Source organism: Nannobrachium achirus, assembly GCF_963921795.1.
Source record: "Nannobrachium achirus genome assembly, chromosome: 21".
Taxonomy (NCBI): domain Eukaryota; kingdom Metazoa; phylum Chordata; class Actinopteri; order Myctophiformes; family Myctophidae; genus Nannobrachium; species Nannobrachium achirus.
This window is the reverse complement of record NC_137828.1, coordinates 21,014,714-21,033,867: the sequence shown is the minus strand read 5'-3', so window position 1 is coordinate 21,033,867 and position 19,154 is coordinate 21,014,714. Positions and strand designations below refer to the sequence as shown.

The 19,154-nt window shown below is 45.4% G+C and overlaps 1 protein-coding gene across 1 annotated transcript in view; it reads right to left on the bottom strand.

The window, feature by feature from the left end:
• ctnnd2a (catenin (cadherin-associated protein), delta 2a) overlaps window positions 1-19,154 on the bottom strand; it is a gene marked incomplete at both ends in the record, with an annotated part of 625,519 nt that overhangs the window by 134,379 nt on the left and 471,986 nt on the right. Inside the window, one exon of the mRNA XM_080752281.1 lies at window positions 3,422-3,608. Coding sequence (XP_080608407.1) covers window positions 3,422-3,608 — 187 coding nt within the window. The remainder of the gene's footprint in view (window positions 1-3,421; window positions 3,609-19,154) is intronic.

The following is a 19,154-nucleotide window of genomic DNA, read 5'->3' as shown; positions in this document are numbered from 1 at the left end:
ATATGGGACAGATCCATGTTGATGACATGAGTGTAGACATACTGTGTACCGATTTGCGTGATTTTAGGGCCAAATCTGTAGGAGCAGTGTCCAAAAATGTGTTTGAAAAAATGGGCCTGATGGTGGCGCTGCATGGGACAGATTCATGTTGACGGCTCTCTTGACACCACCGAGACGGACGCGTGGGTACCGGCCCCGGCTCTCCTGGTCGCTCCTAGCCCGAGTTACAGCATTTTATGTGCGCTGCAGTGGCGGGGGTCCTTCACTAGGGGCATCCATTCTGGAGCACCAGGAGTCGGTGGTCCCCGGGAATTCTCCGTGAACAGCCCTGTTTGGGTGGTCATTTGGTCATTTTTGCACTTTTTGGCGGCGGCGGAAGGGGTCCCTGGGGGTCCCTGGAGCTCCGGGGGTCTCTTGTGGGTGGAGGTTGTGGATTGGCAGGCAAGGAGTGTGTGTGCAAAGTTTGGCATGGATCGGGGCAACAGTGGCGGAGATATGAGTTGGGGAAAAGTGTGACATGACGGACAGACTGACTGACAGACTGACTGACTGACTGACAGACAGCCGGTGGAGGTTTTGGTAGTAACTGCGACCTGACGGTCGCAATTAAATGGGGTCCGTAGCCTAATGCATGTCAAACTGGGCGTCCCTGAAATTAAAATGGGTGAGAACTGGGACGTTGGTAAAAAAGGATTGGCGATTTTTACGGAATCCTTCCGCGTGCCTCACAGAGACGGAAGTTCGGAAGGCCAATCACATGCGGGACTCCCTCTTTCCCAGAGGCACTTGCTTTGGCTATATGGAAACGTTTGTTTCCTCATGCCAATAAAGCTCCTTTGAATTGAATTGAAGTCCCGGAAAAAGATGCGCTGTGATTGGCCAGCAGTCACTTTGAGTGGCAGCGTGCCTTCGGCTCTTCCACACTTGAGCCAATCCTTTTTTTACCAGTCGCTCCAATGAAATGCAGCGGTGGATGAGGTATCTAGCTTTTTATAACTAAAGCACAACAGTGTGATGATTCTCTCCGTATCGCGTTCTTGGTCAATACAAGCCCTTTTCTAGCTGTGAGGCGACAGAACTATACCGACTGCGCCACCGTGCCCCCAAAAAGGGCTTGTTTTGGGTCTATGTGTGTGTGTAAACGAGAGAGCGAGGGGTGCACACACCTCATAGTAAGCAGTGATTCTTTTTTTCATTCCTACACACGCGCGCGCACGCACCCACGCACACGGGACACAGGGACCCCCTCCCAGAAGCAAAATTTGAGTTAATGTTCGCTTTGCACACATTTTCACAACTTTTCAAAAATAGCAGATCTACAAGCTTGCAGCACGGCACTCGGTGCCGCGCTGTGAGCTTGTATATCTGCTATTTTTTCAATAGCTACAGTATAAAATAATTCCAGGCCCCTCCACCTTGGGCCCTAGTAACTCAGTCCCACTCCCCCCCTCCCCTTGTGACACCCCTGCTCACACACAGTATGTGTCTCATCTCTGGACAGTCCCTCCCAGTGACAACCTCTCAGCAAGTTGTCAGACAGTTGATTATATTAAATCCACACAATTGAAATGATTGGACGATTTTCCCAAGGACAAAGAAAGGTATAGCAGACCCGGTGATAGTGATAGATAGTGTGAAATACAATTTTCTTGAAACTTTCATATATTTCTTGAAACTTTCATATATTCTAGATACATTTCACATGCAGTGAATTATACAAAACCTTTTTTTTTATGGCATACAGCTCATGAATATCAGAAGTCCATATTTCAAAATATTACAATATTACACAAGACCACTCAAAACAAGGATTTATAATAGAGAAATTTGCAGTCAGTTGTGATTTGCTGTGCTATGGCATCTAAATGCTTTTTTACAATATATATATATATATATATATATATATATATATATATATATATGTAACGGAGGTGATCCGAACCTCCCCACCCGGGTTCGTACCCGGGTCTCCCACGCGAAAGTCCAATATCTTAACCACTAGACTTTGGTCCGGGGGAGATACTTGACTTTTGAGGCTTCAAGGCTGGGGCTGCGACTCTCTCCGTCACACTCACCCCCCTTTGACCTCCTCCTACGGGGAAGCCCGAATCCGGGTCACAGCACCAATGTAACGGAGGTGATCCGAACCTCCCCACCCGGGTTCGTACCCGGGTCTCCCACGCGAAAGTCCAATATCTTAACCACTAGACATCTCTTTGGTCCGGGGGAGATACTATATATATATATATATATATATATATATATGTCACGGTTTGATAGAGAAACAGTACGGTCGAGAAACAGAGCACTCGTTGTGCGGCACGGGGCGGAACAAGCGGTCGCTTTGAGCCAGAACAACGTCCTCCAGGCGGAGCCGCTCGATTGTCCACGACATTGCAAGCGGTGCGAAGGCCAGCGGACCTTGGTTCTGCTCTTCGCCCCCGAGCGCCGCAGTGAGCGCCGTGGTGAATGCAATCGTTATATTTATGCCCAGGCCGTAAGGCCTGGGCAAGCCCACGATAAACGCCCTGTCCAAGTGACTACAATGGAGCGCTCCCTAGCTCATAGTAAGCTAATGGCTAAACACTGCCGAGCTAGGCTAGTAAATAAAGAAAGAGAGTCGCAAACGAGTGACGTCAGCGCCTTCACTAGTGAATGGCTGTCGTCGCCATCTGGTGGTGATTGGTGTGTGGTGAACGACAAAACAAGCGCTCTTACAATGAACGTACTGAGTTACCTAAACGTACTGTAACATATATATATATATATATTCTTTTTTTAGATGGATCTGTATATTCAGTTGACCGAGGTCCCTCAGGGTTCTATAATTGGTTCCCCTCCTTTTGTTCCTCTGTGCCAGATATTTCCCATGTACAAAATAGCTGATGCACTGTAGGCTACAAACAGTTGTGAGCCTGTACATTCGCTATGTTCACCGAATGTTCACCTTATTTAAGTGAGTAAGTATGCCTATTATGACATGACCAGAATAGGGACGCCATTAAGAGCTGAATCTTTAAAGTAGACCCTCACTGTGTATAGAGTGAGGTTCTACTATACTGTAAATTAGACCAGGTCTAATTATATTCAAATTATCCTTGTGTCCAATTATTTGGCCCCGTGGAGAAGACCTGTGCAAGGAAGAGCTGTTGCTATGGTTACTGCTGGGGGGAGAGAGAGAGAGAGACAGAGAGAGACAGAGAGAGTGCGAGAGCGAAGTTGTGAAAGTGATGTTGTTTATAGAACTAAATAATGAATACACAGCAGACAAGCCCTGCGATGACTGGAGAGAGAGAATGTGTGTGTGTGTGTGTGTGTGTGTGTGTGTGTGTGTGTGTGTGTGTGTGTGTGTGTGTGTGTGTGTGTGTGTGTGTGTGTGTGTGTGTGTGTGTGTGTGCGTGCGTGCGTGTGCGTCTCTAACCTGAGGCAGCCTGTGGCGTTACGCAGCACCTGGGAGGTGTGTAGGTGGAGCTTGCGGTCGTCATGGTGATTGGGGGAGGAGTCCCAGGTGGAGTGGGGTATGATGACGCTGTTGGTGAGGACGGCTAGGGCGTCCTGGATGATTGGCATCTTCAGAGCGTCGCAGGACGACAGGTTCCACAGCACGCCTGCACGCGCGCACACACGGACACACACACACACACACACACACACACACACACACACACACACACACACACACACACACACACACACACACACACACACACACACACACACACACACACACACACACACACACACACACACACACACACAAGATGAGTGGTTTTCTAACACAATCTCACGGCCGTGGGCCGTGCCGTCTCCCAATGTTTTCAAATGCAAAACTTGGGTCACTTCCCGACTTGCCTGTACGTAATTGATGTTTTTAGAGGCTTTGAGCGGATGTGTACTCCACGTTTAGACCAGAGTTTATAGGTTCGGCTCTGTCTAAACCAGGGGTCTTCAACAGGGGGTCTGGGACCCCTAGGGGGTTCTCAGAGCTACTACAGGGGGTCCTCCAAATCTTTGTGTGATAGAAACTTTTTTCCTCTTTTTTATGTTAACTACTTAAACCCTAGTGTCCATATTCTGAGAACTTTAGGCAAAGATAGCAGATCTACAAGCACACAGATGATGCTATTTTCAGCAAAGAGCTTTGGTGTAGAGGGGGAAAAGAGCAAACTAAGTCCAGAGTTAAAGGTCAAGTTTTATAAGTATTGACGGTTCAAGTAGTTAAATATCTGGAAACACAAAATTACATGAACCCAAAATACACTGATGATTGTGCTGTCAAACGATGAAACTATATGCTATCTATGGGTTGTGGGGGGTCCCTGCTTCATCTCTCTCTCGACTAAGGGGTCCTTTGCCTGAAAACGTTGACGACCCCTGGTCTAAACTACAAAATAACGTTGAGATTTTGTGACTCCCCAAACCGAACCAAAATAAATTAGTCTCTAAAAGTGGAGAATGCATCGGCCCTTATACTCCCCAAGGTCATTGCACAAAAAAAAGACCACTTTATGGAATCCCAAATCAGTCTGCCCCCCACCATCCAGACTTTTAAATCTTGCCTTAAGACACACCTTTATACCCAGGCTTTTAATTCCGCTTGAGTTTTTCTGTGGTCTTTGTTTTTGTTTCACGGTCTGCTGATATTGCTGCGTCCTGTATTTTTTCAGTTATGTGTCCCGTTTTGTTGTTCATTTTGTTTCTTACAGTGTTTTAGCTTCACATAGTATTTAGCTTTAGATTCGCTGTGCAGCACTTTGTAAACCTTGGTTGTAAAATGTACGTGGATCGGTTTGGATTGGATTAGAAATTTGAGTCAAATGGCCAGACTGAGTAGCAAAGTGAGAAAAAAGAATCGGACAAATGTAGTGAATCAGTCTGGATTCCAGGCTAACCAAACTATATAGAACGAGCACACCATTCAAAGTAATGGGGTGATTGAATAGAACGGGGCGGCAGTGTCCATTGAGTTCAATGGAGAAGTGGCGGCCAGCTCTATTGGGTTCTTTAGGACAGTGGTTCTCAAAGTGGATTCCAGGGACTCTGTGGGTTCCTTTAGAGGGGATCTAAATGGACCCATACAAGTCTGTAACTCTGACAGTGTATAAATGGAACCAAATGGACCCCTTTACACAGTCAGAGTTAAGGGAAGACCTTGAAATGTAAAAGTTTGAGAAACACTGCTTTAGGATACCAAACAATGAACCTAGCATCTGTTTAAATAACATAGGCTTATAGGTTTATTTTTAATGAGTTTTAGTTATACTGCAATATGGATTAGTGAGGGGCAAGACAAAGTTTTGATTGGGTTCAGTGATGCAGAGACACTTAAATGGCTTTTTGAACGCGAATGCATTTCCTGAATGGGCCTATTTAGAGAAAACGTATAATCATAAGCAACACACACAATAATCATAAGCAATCAATATGTGATATATTTATTTTGGCTCTGAACAACTTAAATGCAAGCCTTAAAAAATGCTTTAAAACTAATCAAAATCAAAACTGAACAGAAATTCAAAACAAAAAATAAAAACAAAAACATAAAAAAAATAAATGAAATACTAATATAGTATTTCATTTATTTTTAATTTTTTTGTTTTTATTTTTTGTTTTGAATTTCTGTTCAGTTTTGATTAATAATAATATTATAATTTATATCTGCAATCTTGCATGGGAAACCTGGTTTCCAATCACGGTTGTTTTGTAATTACAACTGTTTTAATTTAATGAATTACAAGAACGCAACTTCATTAACGTCCGTGATCTTTTGACCGTGCTGTGACGTTTAAGCAACCTTAAGGTAAGTTAAATAACGTTTTATTATTATATTTGGAGCTCCCAAACAAGGTAAAAAAGCGGGTTTCCATGGCAACTGCCGATTAAATCTTGATTAATCCTGGCCACCCGGTGTGTTAAGGAGTCAAATTAAACAGACCCTCTTTCCAGTGGCCCTGCAGAAGGCTTTTGTGCCACTTTTCAAAACAAAATAGCATAGCTATCAACTTTGTCCTGAAAGGAGGCTGGCCCTGCTCCTAAAACGAGGACCATGTCCTTTCTTCCCACTTTGGTCTGTCACCCTCTTCAATTGCCTTGTCACTTCCACCCGTCAAACCAGACGCCATTTTGTAAGCAAGCACATTTTCAGACCCATTCTTTGAGACGTTCAATTAGGCCTTCATGTCAGGTGTCACCGGCAGAGACGTGCAGAGAATGTTAGAGAGGCAGGGGCTGACATTTCTTAAAGGGCCTTTTGGTGACAATATTGAAAATAGCAGACCTCCAAGCTCACAACGCATATCGCTGCGACGCGTTTTGAGCTTGGAGGTCGGCTATTTTCGATGTGTGCTACCACACTAAACTCTGCATAATCAAGTTAATACTGGAGACGTGGTGTAAGGGCATAGATTTCTACACAGAGAGTAAAAAATGCAATCATGGTCTGGAGAAGGCACTTTTTACAGACTGTTAAGTACAGTCCATAAGTAAATGTGCTTAGTTACTTGACACCACTGATACACGGCGGTATTTCACATCAAGACAGAGCTTTCAACAGACAAAGGTGTCTGACTATAAGCACTCGACTTCCTGACTGGCTATTAAAAGACGAGTTGTTTGACAGTTTAAACCTTTTGCAGAACAATCAGACCTTTAATCATTTGTCAGAATGTCAGACCGCCATGACATGATAACAGCCCAGAATGCCTCCTTCTAGTGCCGTCTGATTCACTTAATTAGCTGAGAGAGACAGGGAGCCAACTGGCACACATTAGCGAGTTTAAGCTCGCAACGGCAGATGACAACGGTAATCGGAAATGATCCGCGCTCGATAGATAAACCTGCCGTCGCCGCGGCCGCCTCTACTACGGCAGAAGGTCCCTTCCCACGTAGCGCCTACTCCGTGTGCTGCGTGTACGCGTCGCCATGGGAACCAAAGCGTTCAGTGAAAGGGGTGGGAACCCGTCGCCGCCGAGGCTTTGCTTAACCATTTTGATCGCTACGGCGATTACGTCATAGCAGCCGTAGTCTGCCTGGCGTTGCCGTATTGAAAACCATCTAGCTTAAACTCGCTACTGTCTGAGTCAGATCCTCAGTCACTGCACAGCCGCTAATGCACACGCAAGCACTCGCGCACACGCATGCACTCACAGTCTGTGCACGCAGTTTAAATACTCACACATACTGTATGGGCATGCATGCATAGAAAACCACGTGGCACGTATGCCAATGCATATGTACTCACGTACTGTACAATAACACACATACACCACAGTCCCCCCCCCCTCTCCCTCTCTCTCTCTCTCTCTCTCTCTCTCTCTCTCTCTCTCTCTCTCTCCTCTTTCTCTCGTCAGATGGTGTACCAGATGCCCCACAGGTCAGATGGCTGGCCTCGCATTGTGAATTCTCGCTCTCTCTCTTTCTCTCACACACACACACACACACGCACACACGCACGCACGCTCGCACACCTCATTTGCATTCTTGTATTCTAAACATGCTAATTAGCCTCTAGTGATATAATTGGTCACCCCGGCAGAGAGAGAGAGAGAGATAGGAGGAATAAAGGTATAAGTTTGTATACAAATTAAAGAAGTGCTGCGGAGTCTGTCTGTTGTGTCGTTCTGTGTGTGTGTGTGTGTGTGTGTGTGTGTGTGTGTGTGTGTGTGTGTGTGTGTGTGTGTGTGTGTGTGTGTGTGTGCATACTGCAGCCCCAAAGGTATACGCCCAGCCACCACAACGCCTACTGATCACTTATTACTGTAAATATTTGTGTATATGTTTTGGCACTACATTGATAGTTCCCAATGCTTGAATGAATGGACCATTGTAAGTGCTCTGAGTTTGCAATATGCTTAGAAAAGTGCTATAAAATTGCAATCCATTAGTACTACTATTGTTTGTTGTGTTGTGACTTTTTCAACTGTTCTCTACACTTTTGCTCTGTATGGTTGATTCTCTTGTATTGTTGATTCTTCTTCCTTGTTTGTTTTTGTCGCTCGGCTGTACACAACAGTTCTTTTTTTTCTTTTTCTTACTTTCCCGTAACTTGTAACATTAACTGCTGTGAGGTCTCTGGGCTACTGAATTTCCCCCTTGGGATAATAAAGGTATCTATCTATCTATCTGATCCTGTTCTCCTTTTGCACAAAGTAGAATGCAAGATAGAGGGTGATGTGAATCTGTCTCTATTAATAACCACATATTTCTTTGCTATATTAGTATGGTCACTGTCTCCAGACAAAGTCTATTCTACAGGAACAAAATGCTGATATTAGCATAGGCTTAATTTGGTTAATTATGCAGCTGTCTTCAGCAGCTCTGTTCTCCAAGCTTCAGGGTGTTCTCCAAGCTTCAGGGTGCTCTCCAAGCTTCAGGGTGTCACCACACAGGGAACCTCCTGTGGGAGCTTTCTTAAAGACAATGGAAACAGACATCCCAAGTCTCCCGGATGTTGCGGGAGTCTCCCGGAAATCAGCGTCTCCTCCCGCACACCCGCGAGTGGCACTCAACCTCCCGGAAAACCCGGCCGCTCCCACAAATGCCTGCCATATCCGGCTGGTTCTGGTCTAGAAACAGGATCTGCGACCTGCAATGCAAATAAATGTGTTCTCATTCGTCGTCGAACTGTCAATCTGGCAAATGAATGATTGTGATTCGCTGTGGGAGATGTGGGCGTCTAAAAGTGACCAACCACTGGTCTCAGATGCAGAGACTGGGTTCTCATTAAGCGCAAAGGATATATTCAGCTCATAACAGTAAAGAGACAGGTTTTGACAGCTGCTTAATATGAATAAAATAACAGTACTTTACAACTGTCGGCTCTTTTTCGCTGGACATACAACTGGACATATCAGCCTGCGACGCACGGCAGCCTGCAGGCAGGCTGTTGTGTGTGTCTCACTGTGAGAATGACAGAACTTTCTCCCAAATAGGTAAGAAAGACATCATACTATAAATTAACCAGATTATATTAGCCTAAATGGTTCCGCCGCCGTGCAGAACCATTTTTAACAGTTTTAACCATTTTTAACCGTAGAAAAATGAGTAAAATCAAACGCGTGCAACCGGTTCACGCGTGCACAGGGGACCTCCCGGAAATGAGGATCTCAAAGTTGGGATGTCTGGGAGTATGTTGATGAAGAAGACGTTTGATCTATTCAGGTTGTCACACCTCCAGCGAGCCTATAGTGACCACCTCTGTTCTTCTATGCATGTACTTGTTATAAAAGGTGTCTTCAAAATATTGTCATTGTGAGCAACTCAAGTCACGCCAAAAGGTTGCTTGAGCTAGGGCTCCATACTGGGACTCATGCACTTTGCAATAAATCTACGGAAGAACCTCCACTGCCTGCTTCTCTCAACAACTTCTTCTCCAGAAAAGACTTAGAAATATACACGGATCCGCACACTTATTTTCAGTTTGATTCGTCTCAAAATATACAACAAGGTGCGAAGGTGGCCAGATCCCTTTGAGTCACACCCTACCACTACTTCCTGTTCATCCACAGAGCATTAATTTTAGTCGTTTTGTCCATTCACTTTTTTCAACTTTTATTACTTGTCAAAATACATTTTATTTGTCTGCTTCAAGTGTGCCTCAGCTCGCAAAGTGTGTGCAACCTTGTGTAGTGTTTGGTGTTAGCATTAGCATTAGCATTTTTAACATTAGCATTAGCATTTTTAGTTTTAGAATTGGCATTATCATTTCATATTAGAATTAGCATTAGCATTTTTAGCATTAGCATTAGCAGAAGTAACGGTTGGCATTAGCGGAAGTAGCTGTTAGCAACGAATGGTAAAAAAATGAAGTAGACAAATAAAATGTATTTTGACAAGTACTAAAAGTAGAAAAAAGTGAAAAGAAAGCACTTTAATCTAATGGAGAAAATTACTAGAATCAATGCTCTGTGGACAAACAGGAAGTAGTGGTAGGGTGTGACTCAAAGGGATCTGGTGCCCTCTATCTTGCATTCTACTTTGTGCAAAAGGAGAATAGCCGGCGGGAACCAGAAGCAAGAGAAACATGGTAAATCTGCCTACATCACTGTCTGCATATTATGCTATTTATATGCGGGTGTCCACATATTTTTGGTTAATTGCCCAGTCTTCAGTCCAGATATTATGTGCTGTGGTGGATTTGTTCAGTGCGGATATGAGCCAGCCAAGTAGGACGAGGTTCATTAGGAGTCTGAAAAAGAAGCATTGTATCGTTGTCGGGTGGAAACCTTGTATCTCCAAGTTGCAAATTTGTACGTTCTTTCGCAAAGTAAAGCCCTGCTTCATCATACAAGGCCGCACAAAAGTAGTGAAAACAGCAGATCTACAAGCACACAACAACGTTGTGTGCTTGTAGATCGTCTGTTTTCACTAGTTTAAATAATTTCTAAATTGATAAATGCAAAACGAACGGTTTTGGACATACACGCTTTTCACCCGAAAACGACGAGTGGATTGTCTGGTATGGATGAGTGGAAACACACACAATGAGTGTCAAACGGATAATGAACGCCTGGTACGCCCTCTATGACTCACACGTTAGAACAACGCCAGATGCCTCCCGGCATGCAACACGCACACGTCTGTCAAACATGACACAGGATGTGAGAGAGAGAGGTGGGTGGGGGGTGGAGGGGGAGTAGGTTAAGAGGCAAGAGTGATGCAAAGGAAGAACTTTAACTGAAAGTTATTTTCCGGAAATGACGTCACTGCACTTTGGAACTTTAGTACAAACAGAGAGGGAAAGGGGAGGGCGGGAGAGAGAGAGAGAGAGAGAGAGAGAGAGAGAGAGAGAGAGAGAGAGAGAGAGAGAGAGAAAGATTTTGATTTCTAAGATCAAATGATTCTATTCAACCGCAGACCTAGAACAACATTTTGTCTTTATTTTTTTAGAAAGCATGTATATATATATATATATATATATATATATATACAGTATATATATATATATATATATATATATATATATATATATATATTAAGGCTGGGACTTTAACTGATTAATTGCGATTAATTAATTACAGAAAATCTACGCGATTAAAACAATTAACGCATTTTAATCGCACTTAGTTTTTGCCCCACAGAACCTTCAGTTTAGGGCATACCGATCATAGCGATGCACCAACCAAGAAGGGACAACAAATGCCATCGTTAGTGACAGTACAGTCGCCTATGGAAAGAGAGAGAGAGAGAGAGAGAGAGAGAGAGAGAGAGAGACAGAGAGAGAGAGAGAGATCAAAGTCACCGTCACCTACAGAGAAAATGCCTCATCCTCAGCCAGCTGGTTCAGGCAAACACGAGCACAGCCACCCACAGACAGTAAACCCACCAGACTAATCCAAATAACGCAAAGAAAACAATAAGACATCAGTGAACACAGCAGCGCAATATAGAGAATGTCAGTCACAGGCAGACCTGGCCCCCAAGAGAGGACAGACTGTGCACACACTGCACACAAAATGAGCTGGAAACGGAGCTTATAATACCTGCCCCCTGCCTCTAACCACCTGCCCACTGTACCAATACATCAAGAGAGGACAGACTGTGCACACACTGCACACAAAATGAGCTGGAAACTGATCTTATAATACCTGCCACCTGCCTCTAACCACCTGCCCACTGTACCAATACATCAGAGACACATACCTCCCACAGATAACAAACACACAACACGTTTGAAAACATGCCAAACTAGAAGGATGTAATTCTGGGAAATTGTAAGTGTGTAAGTCACACTATCAAATTAATTCTGTCCATGTCCCTTTGATGCCCATATTAAGGAGTGACACAACCGTGGGAGGAGTAGCGTGGCAAAACAAAGTTTATCTGGAAAGATGGAAAGATGGAAAGAAGAAAGTCGGACAAGTGCCCTGTTAGAGCAACCACACTAATAATAAAGTAACTTTAATAACTTTAATAATAAGAAGAAGCGGAAAAAAATGCTACAATGTGCAAACACAGCAGCAAGGTTTGTAAGCTGTTGTGACAGGAGAAGGAAACCACGTATTATGTCCAAAACTGTTACTTTTCAGTCATTTGGAAAAATAACTTCAAGTTAGTTATTGGTAGTTATTATTTAGTCACAAGCTCTTGTTGATACATAGCAAATCTACAAGCTTACAAAGTGCAGCATCGCGTTAATGTGATGTGAACTCGTAAATCTGCATTGGTTAAATATGTAAAACCATCAGGCAAACTTAAACACTTTCACTTAGAAGTGTTTCAGAAATAGCAGATGTCACTTTGCATCGCGGCGAGCCTGTAGTGTAGATTGGCTATTTTTGCTACTTTTATGTGTAACTGTGGAATGACTCATGGATCAGAAAGGAACAATGGAGAACACAGCTTGATGGAACTCAACAGGGAGAGGCTCAGGTAGACACTTCGAAACTTTAGAACTGTATTTAGTTACAACTACTTCAGAATTAGAACCATTCAGTGAGTTAAAACATCAGCATGTGGACCATTCAGATCCGGCAATCTGAGCTATCAGTCGGGGCGGGTGGGGCTCTTAGCCATGGTAGGCAACCCACCTAGGAGAAGGTCACTCTGAGGTAAAAACCAGGACTGTGAGAATTTGCGACCCCACAGTCCTTAACTAGCATTGAAAAGCCAACCATGAAGAACAAAGTCATCTCAAATCCTATACTTCCAGCGGCGGGAGTCCGCAGGAGCATCGCGGCGGATGGTGGTGCTGGTCCTCCTTCCGGAGGACATCATGACGACAGGGCCTCAAACCCACGGGAACGAGGGAGGGTTCTGTCTGACCACAGCATCCCATCCAATGCACTCATGCGTTGTCGGAGACCATTTGTAATGGGGACCTTCAACGCATGCACAGTGAGAGAAGAAGCTAGACTGGTGGAATTGGCACATTGTGCTGAAGAACAGGGGGTAGAGATCCTGGGAGTCCAGGAACACAGAAGAGTCCACACTGGCGACAAGATAGTTTACCACCAAGTAGAGAAACGCACGTTCATCACTGCATCTGCGGGGCGAAACGGGGCCCAGGCTGCAACAGGGGGTGTGGGAATAATGCTGGGTTCTCTGGCGCGCAGAGCTCTCCGACGGGTACACAAGCACACTGAAAGGATCCTCATAGCTGAGTTTGCAGGTAACCCAGTAACAACAGTCATAGTGGTGTACTCGCCCACTAACACGGCACTACCTGAGAAGGTTGAGGAGTTCTATGAGGACCTCACAGAAGCAGTCCGTGGTGTCCCAGCGCACAACTTCCTGGCAATCCTTGGCGACTTCAACGCCAGGATTGGACAGGAGGATGCACCATTCCCATACCATGAGTCTACCAACCGCAACGGCACATACCTCAAAGCCCTTCTCATGGAACACCAGCTCCTGGCAGCGAACACCATGTTCCGAAAGAGAACAGGGAAGAGATGGACTTTCAGAGACCGAGCCTCACGGCCTGGGGAGCAACCTAGGCTATACCAGTTGGACTATATCCTAGTGAGGCAAAAGTGGAGGAACTCCATCCTGAACGCTGAGCCATACAGCACGTTCAGCTCTGTAGGCTCTGATCACCGTGTGGTCTCCATGAGGGTGCGACTGAGCCTCAGGGTACCCAAGCCAAGCCCCAAGATTCGGCATGACTGGAAGGCATTCACGACCAATCCGGGCCTTCAAACCAGGTACACGGAGGAAGTCAGGAAGCGCTTCCGGCAGCTTGATAGGGGAGAGGAGCCCAGCCGTGAATATGGGAGATTCATCACAGCGAATGAGGAGGCGACCAGACTGTGTGTACCAGTGGTGAACAGAGTAAGAGCACCACCACGGTCCAGACATCCGAAGGTTGTAGCAGCACGAGGCAGGATGGAGGAAGCACGACTCAACTTTGAGCGTGAACCAACAGAGGAGGGTCGCGAGACACTGAACGAAGCCAAACAGTCTCTCTTCAGCACCTACGACACCATCAAAGGGGAGGAAGTGATGGAAAGTGTGCGAAGAGTGCAGGCAGCGCAGGGGGAAAGGCAATACGGGGAGGCCTGGAAGGTAATAAATGAGATGACAGGGCGGAAGAGGGCCAAGGAGGGCCAGGTTGAGGGACACAGCCCAGAGGAGAGAGTGGCAACATGGTTCGACCACTTCCAAAGGCTCCTGGGAACATCAGTGGAAGAGGGAGAGGAGGAAAATATACCAACAGTCCTCCAGGGCCTGAACATCAACGATGGACCCTTCTCAATCAGCGAGCTCGCCAGGGCAAAATCCACCCTAAGAGAGGGAAAAAGCGCTGGGCCGGATGGCATACCTCCAGAGGTCTTGAAGAACTGCGACCTAGACAACCTCATCCTAGACTTTTGCAACAATGCTCTACAGCACAACAAGCAACCTGAAATATGGTCTCTGTCTAACATCATCCCGGTGCCTAAAGCTGGGGACCTCTCAAAGCCAGACAACTACAGAGGCATCAGCCTGACATGTATCACTGCTAAGGTCTTCAACCGAATGATACTGAACAGGATACGGCATGCCATCGACCCTCACCTGAGAGAGAACCAAAATGGTTTTCGAGAGGAGAGAACAACCGTAGCACAGATCCTGGCATTAAGGAGATTAATAGAGGAGGTGAAAAAGAACAACCTAGCAGCTGTACTGTGCTTCATTGACTTCAAAAAGGCTTTTGATTCTATCCACAGAAGCAAGATGGTGAAGATCCTTGAGGCCTACAATGTCCCTCCCAACATTCTCCGGGCTATCGAGACCATGTACGCAAAAACAAGGGCCAAAGTGGTGACCCCAGATGGCAGCAGTGAGGTGTTTGACATCCGAGCTGGGGTAATGCAAGGAGACACCCTAGCCCCCTACCTCTTCATCATAGTTCTAGATTATGCGCTCAGGAAAGCCATAGGGGGACGGGAACAAGAGCTTGGCTTCACGCTAACACCAAGGAGGTCAAGACGGCATCCCGCAGTAGTTCTGACAGACCTGGACTATGCGGACGACATCAGCCTGCTCTCCGACAGCATGGAACAAGCACAAGAACTCCTGAACAGGGTGGAGATAGAGTGTGCCAAAGTTGGTCTCAGGCTAAACGCTAAGAAAACTGAGGTTATCACCTATAACCTACCTGATCACTCACCTCTGACAACAACAGAAGGAGCTGTGTTGAAGGAAGTCAAGGACTTCAAGTACCTGGGCGCATGGGTCGACTCAACTGAGAAAGACCTTAAAGTAAGGAAGGCACTCGCTTGGAGGGCCCTGAACGGCATGAACAGTGTATGGAACTCTAACCTCCCCCGCCAAATCAAACTTAGCTTCTTCTTTGCAACGGTGGAGTCTGTTCTCCTCTATGGCAGTGAATGCTGGACCCTGAAGCCAACCCTGCAGAAGTCTCTAGACGGGTGCTACACTAGAATGTTGCGTGCAGTACTCAACATCAACAGGAGTGCACATGTTACAAACGAGAGCCTGTATGAGGGAATACCAAAGGTAAGCGAGAAAATTGCCATCAGAAGAATGAGACTAGCAGGACACTGCCAAAGACACCAGGAGCTTCCAGCCAGCAAATTGGTACTGTGGGAGCCAACACACGGGCACCGGCCGCGAGGACGTCCCACAAAAACATACGTGGACATACTCAAGGAAGACGTAGGGACACAGAACACCAATGAGCTGGCCAGATGTATGGAGAACCGAGATGACTGGAAACAACGATGGAGGAGGGCTCGTCTGAGGACGACCTAGATAGATAGATAGATAGAGATAGAGTGGAATGACTAAGAAGGGCATTCTTTTACTAAAGAAAAACATAAAAAGTCAAAACATGGAGATATAAGGTATCTGCCCGACAACAACGGTATGTATTCCTGTGTCTGGGCAGAAACCATTATATCTCTGGGCCGAAAGTCAGCCCAGCTCAGAATCTGGGCAGCAGGAAGTTGTACAAGTATGGGTAGCCAGAGGCAAAGATGGAGGAAGTTACCTATGTCTCAAAAAGCCCACGTATCGAGGCAAATCCTCCAAGACTAGTTCTGAGTTGAGCTCCACATATAGAAACTACTGACTGTACAAATCTATATATAAAAAAGAAAAAAAATGAAATCTTAAAGGTTTATACAGCTTGGCTAGAACAGCGGCCAGTCGGCAAACTCTATGTCATGAAGGAGGAAGAGCCAGCTAATGCAACTGTCACTACTAGACCGATAATTGCTTGTTTTTATTGGATGAAAAAAAAAAAAAAAAAATATATATATATATATATATATATATATATATATATATCCTGTCAAATATTCGACCATTCGAATACGAAAAAAAATTGCGAATGCCCTAAAATCCTAGCCTGACACTGCATTTTGTTTCACTCCATTATTAAGTGTGCCTGCCATGCAATAGCAAAACACTTATTGTAATCCGCCACACTTAAGTATGTAATGTCGCCACAAATTTCGGCACGTAATAACTGCCGCACAATTTACGCCACGCCCACAATATATGCATCAAAACGTGCGGCTCTGCCGGGAATAGGTTGCTATTACCTGCTGTTACCATGGCGACGTAATTCGCAAAAAACAACGCCCAAAAACCCCATTGACTTTAAATGAGGGACTCGAAAAAAAAACAGAAACTTTGGCGCCATATAACTCTGCCATACTTTTGCCTAGCAACGTGATTTAAACTTTAAAATGCACACAAGACTTTGATCTTTTTCCGGCCAATAGGGATGAGCTGTAATTGATTAAGCCCTGCCCCCTCTGTATTCCTATTGGCTGGGCTTTAAACAGCCATTACTCCAGTTCACAGCATGGTACCGTCTTGAAATGTGTTGTCTGGACTAAAAACGGCCAATAGGGACTTATTACTTAAGCCCCGCCCCCTCTTAAGCCCCACCCCTATCTTCCTATTGGCTGAGCTTTAAACAGCTATAACTCCAGTATGCAGCATGGTACCGTCTCAAAACTCGCTGTGTGTACTTAAACAGCCAATAGGAATGAGCTGTAATTGCTAAAGCCCCGCCCCCTCTCTTCGTATTGGCTGAGCTTTAAACATCCATAACTCCAGTTTGCAGCATTGTACTGTCTCGGAATTTGGTGTGTGTACTTACACGGCCAATAGGAATGATCTGTAATTGCTTAAGCCCCGCCACCTCTGCATTCCTATTGGCTGGGCTTTAAAAATCCATAACTCCACTTCCCAACATGTTACGGGTTTCAAACTCGGTGGGTGATCCCACAGACCTTACTGCTAACCGCTAATGCTAACCGCCACTTCCGCTAAAGCTAACGCTAAAATGCTAATGTTAAAAATGCTAATGTTAACAAGAGCTAATGCTAACAAATGCTACTGCTAATGCTAAAAATGTTAATGCTAACAAATGCTAATGATAAAATGCTAATGCTAATGTTAGAAATGCTAATGGAAAAAATGCTAATGCTAATGTTAGAAATGCTAATGTTAAACATGCTAATGCTAAAATGCTAATGCAAGCTAATGCTAAAAATTCTAATGTTAATGTAAATAAAATGCTAATGATAGCTAATGCTACAAATGCTAATGCTAATAAAATGCAATGCTAAAAATGCTAATGTAAAAAATTATAATGCTAATGCTAACACCAACCACTAGACAAGGTTGCACACACTTAGCAAGCTGCAGGCACACTTAAAATGTTGTAGAAATTGTCTTTTCTAGTTCAGTCTGAACTTGCTTTGATCCAAGGCAATTTCTGGGATGGGCGTTGCCAAAGAGGCAGACTTCTGCGATTGGTTCACCGTCTGACCAACACAACAGTAGCAAAGCAGATGACGTAGTGTTGTTATGTGGCTGGCTAGTGGCTAGCCTGTTGCTTGCTAGTGCTACTTGCTAACCAAAGAAACAGGCAGAATAGGAGCGCTATGAACTAGTAATCAAACACAACATAACATGTCTGCTACTGATGTTTCATAGCGAGATCGATACGCTCACATATTACTGTGACGGGTGACGGCGGCGCTGGGTTACATGGAATCACACATGAGTTCTTGGAAAACCCCACCCACGCTGTTCACAAGACGCTGATTCACAACGCTGATTCGCCGTACGGATTTCCAAACGAGGAAAACCTGACTCCCTGAATCGCCCAATCAAAATTTTAAAGGGTGCTGCTAGCGATTCAGCGAGTCTGGAACCAGGCTACTAAAATCTGGACATTTGTTTCATAAGGAGAGAGAGAGAGACAGACAGACACAGAGAGACACCCAGACAGAGACAGACAGTAAGAGAGACAGACAGGAAGTGCGAGCCAGTCACTTCATTGTTTTCTGGGGCAAGGACACTGTGTCGCATGCACACGCACGCACGCACGCGCACACACACACACACACACGCGCACGCGCACGCACACACACACACACACACACACACACACACACACACACACACACACACACACACACACACACACACACACACACACACACACACACACACACACACACACACACACACCCCACACACACACACACACACACACACACCTGCTCCAGAAACAAAGGTCTCGAAACGCTTCGTCAGGCCCACTGTCCTCATGGGAATTATGACCACGTGACCAACAGCCAATGACATCATTCTCTCTCTCTCTCTCTCTCTCTCTCTCTCTCTCTCTCTCTCTCTCTCTCTCTCTCTCTCTCCTCTCTCTCCCCCCTCCCTTCCTCCCTCGTGCCGACTCGCCCGCCCACACAGTGTAGTGATGACAGACATTTCCAGAGGAGAGCTGGGGTGCTTTGGAGGAAAACAGGGAGATGATTGCATGAAGTCATGAATAAAAGAGGAACATGACCGGTGAGGGGTGACAAGGAGGACCTGCTACACTAGGCCTCAAGCGGCCATGTTTTATTAAACAGCCTCCGTCTGGCTGTCTCCCGGGGATTCCGTTATCCACCGGGGGTCAGAACCTATAGTGATGAGCACACCGTGTACGTATAGCACCGCGTTGAGAGGGATGAAGCTGCACATTCATAATGTGGCATACGGCTGCATTCCTATGTCTGTCAGACAATGGCGTTGTCAACGTCGCTGGAGGTGTGGGGGCGCAATATATTAATGCCAGGGACTCCGTCCTACTCCCAGGGGTGTCACACCAAGTTCTGGGGCCTGGGCACAAGGATTCACTCACATTTTGTGCTTTAACTATTGAAAAATAGAAGATATACAAGCTCACAGCT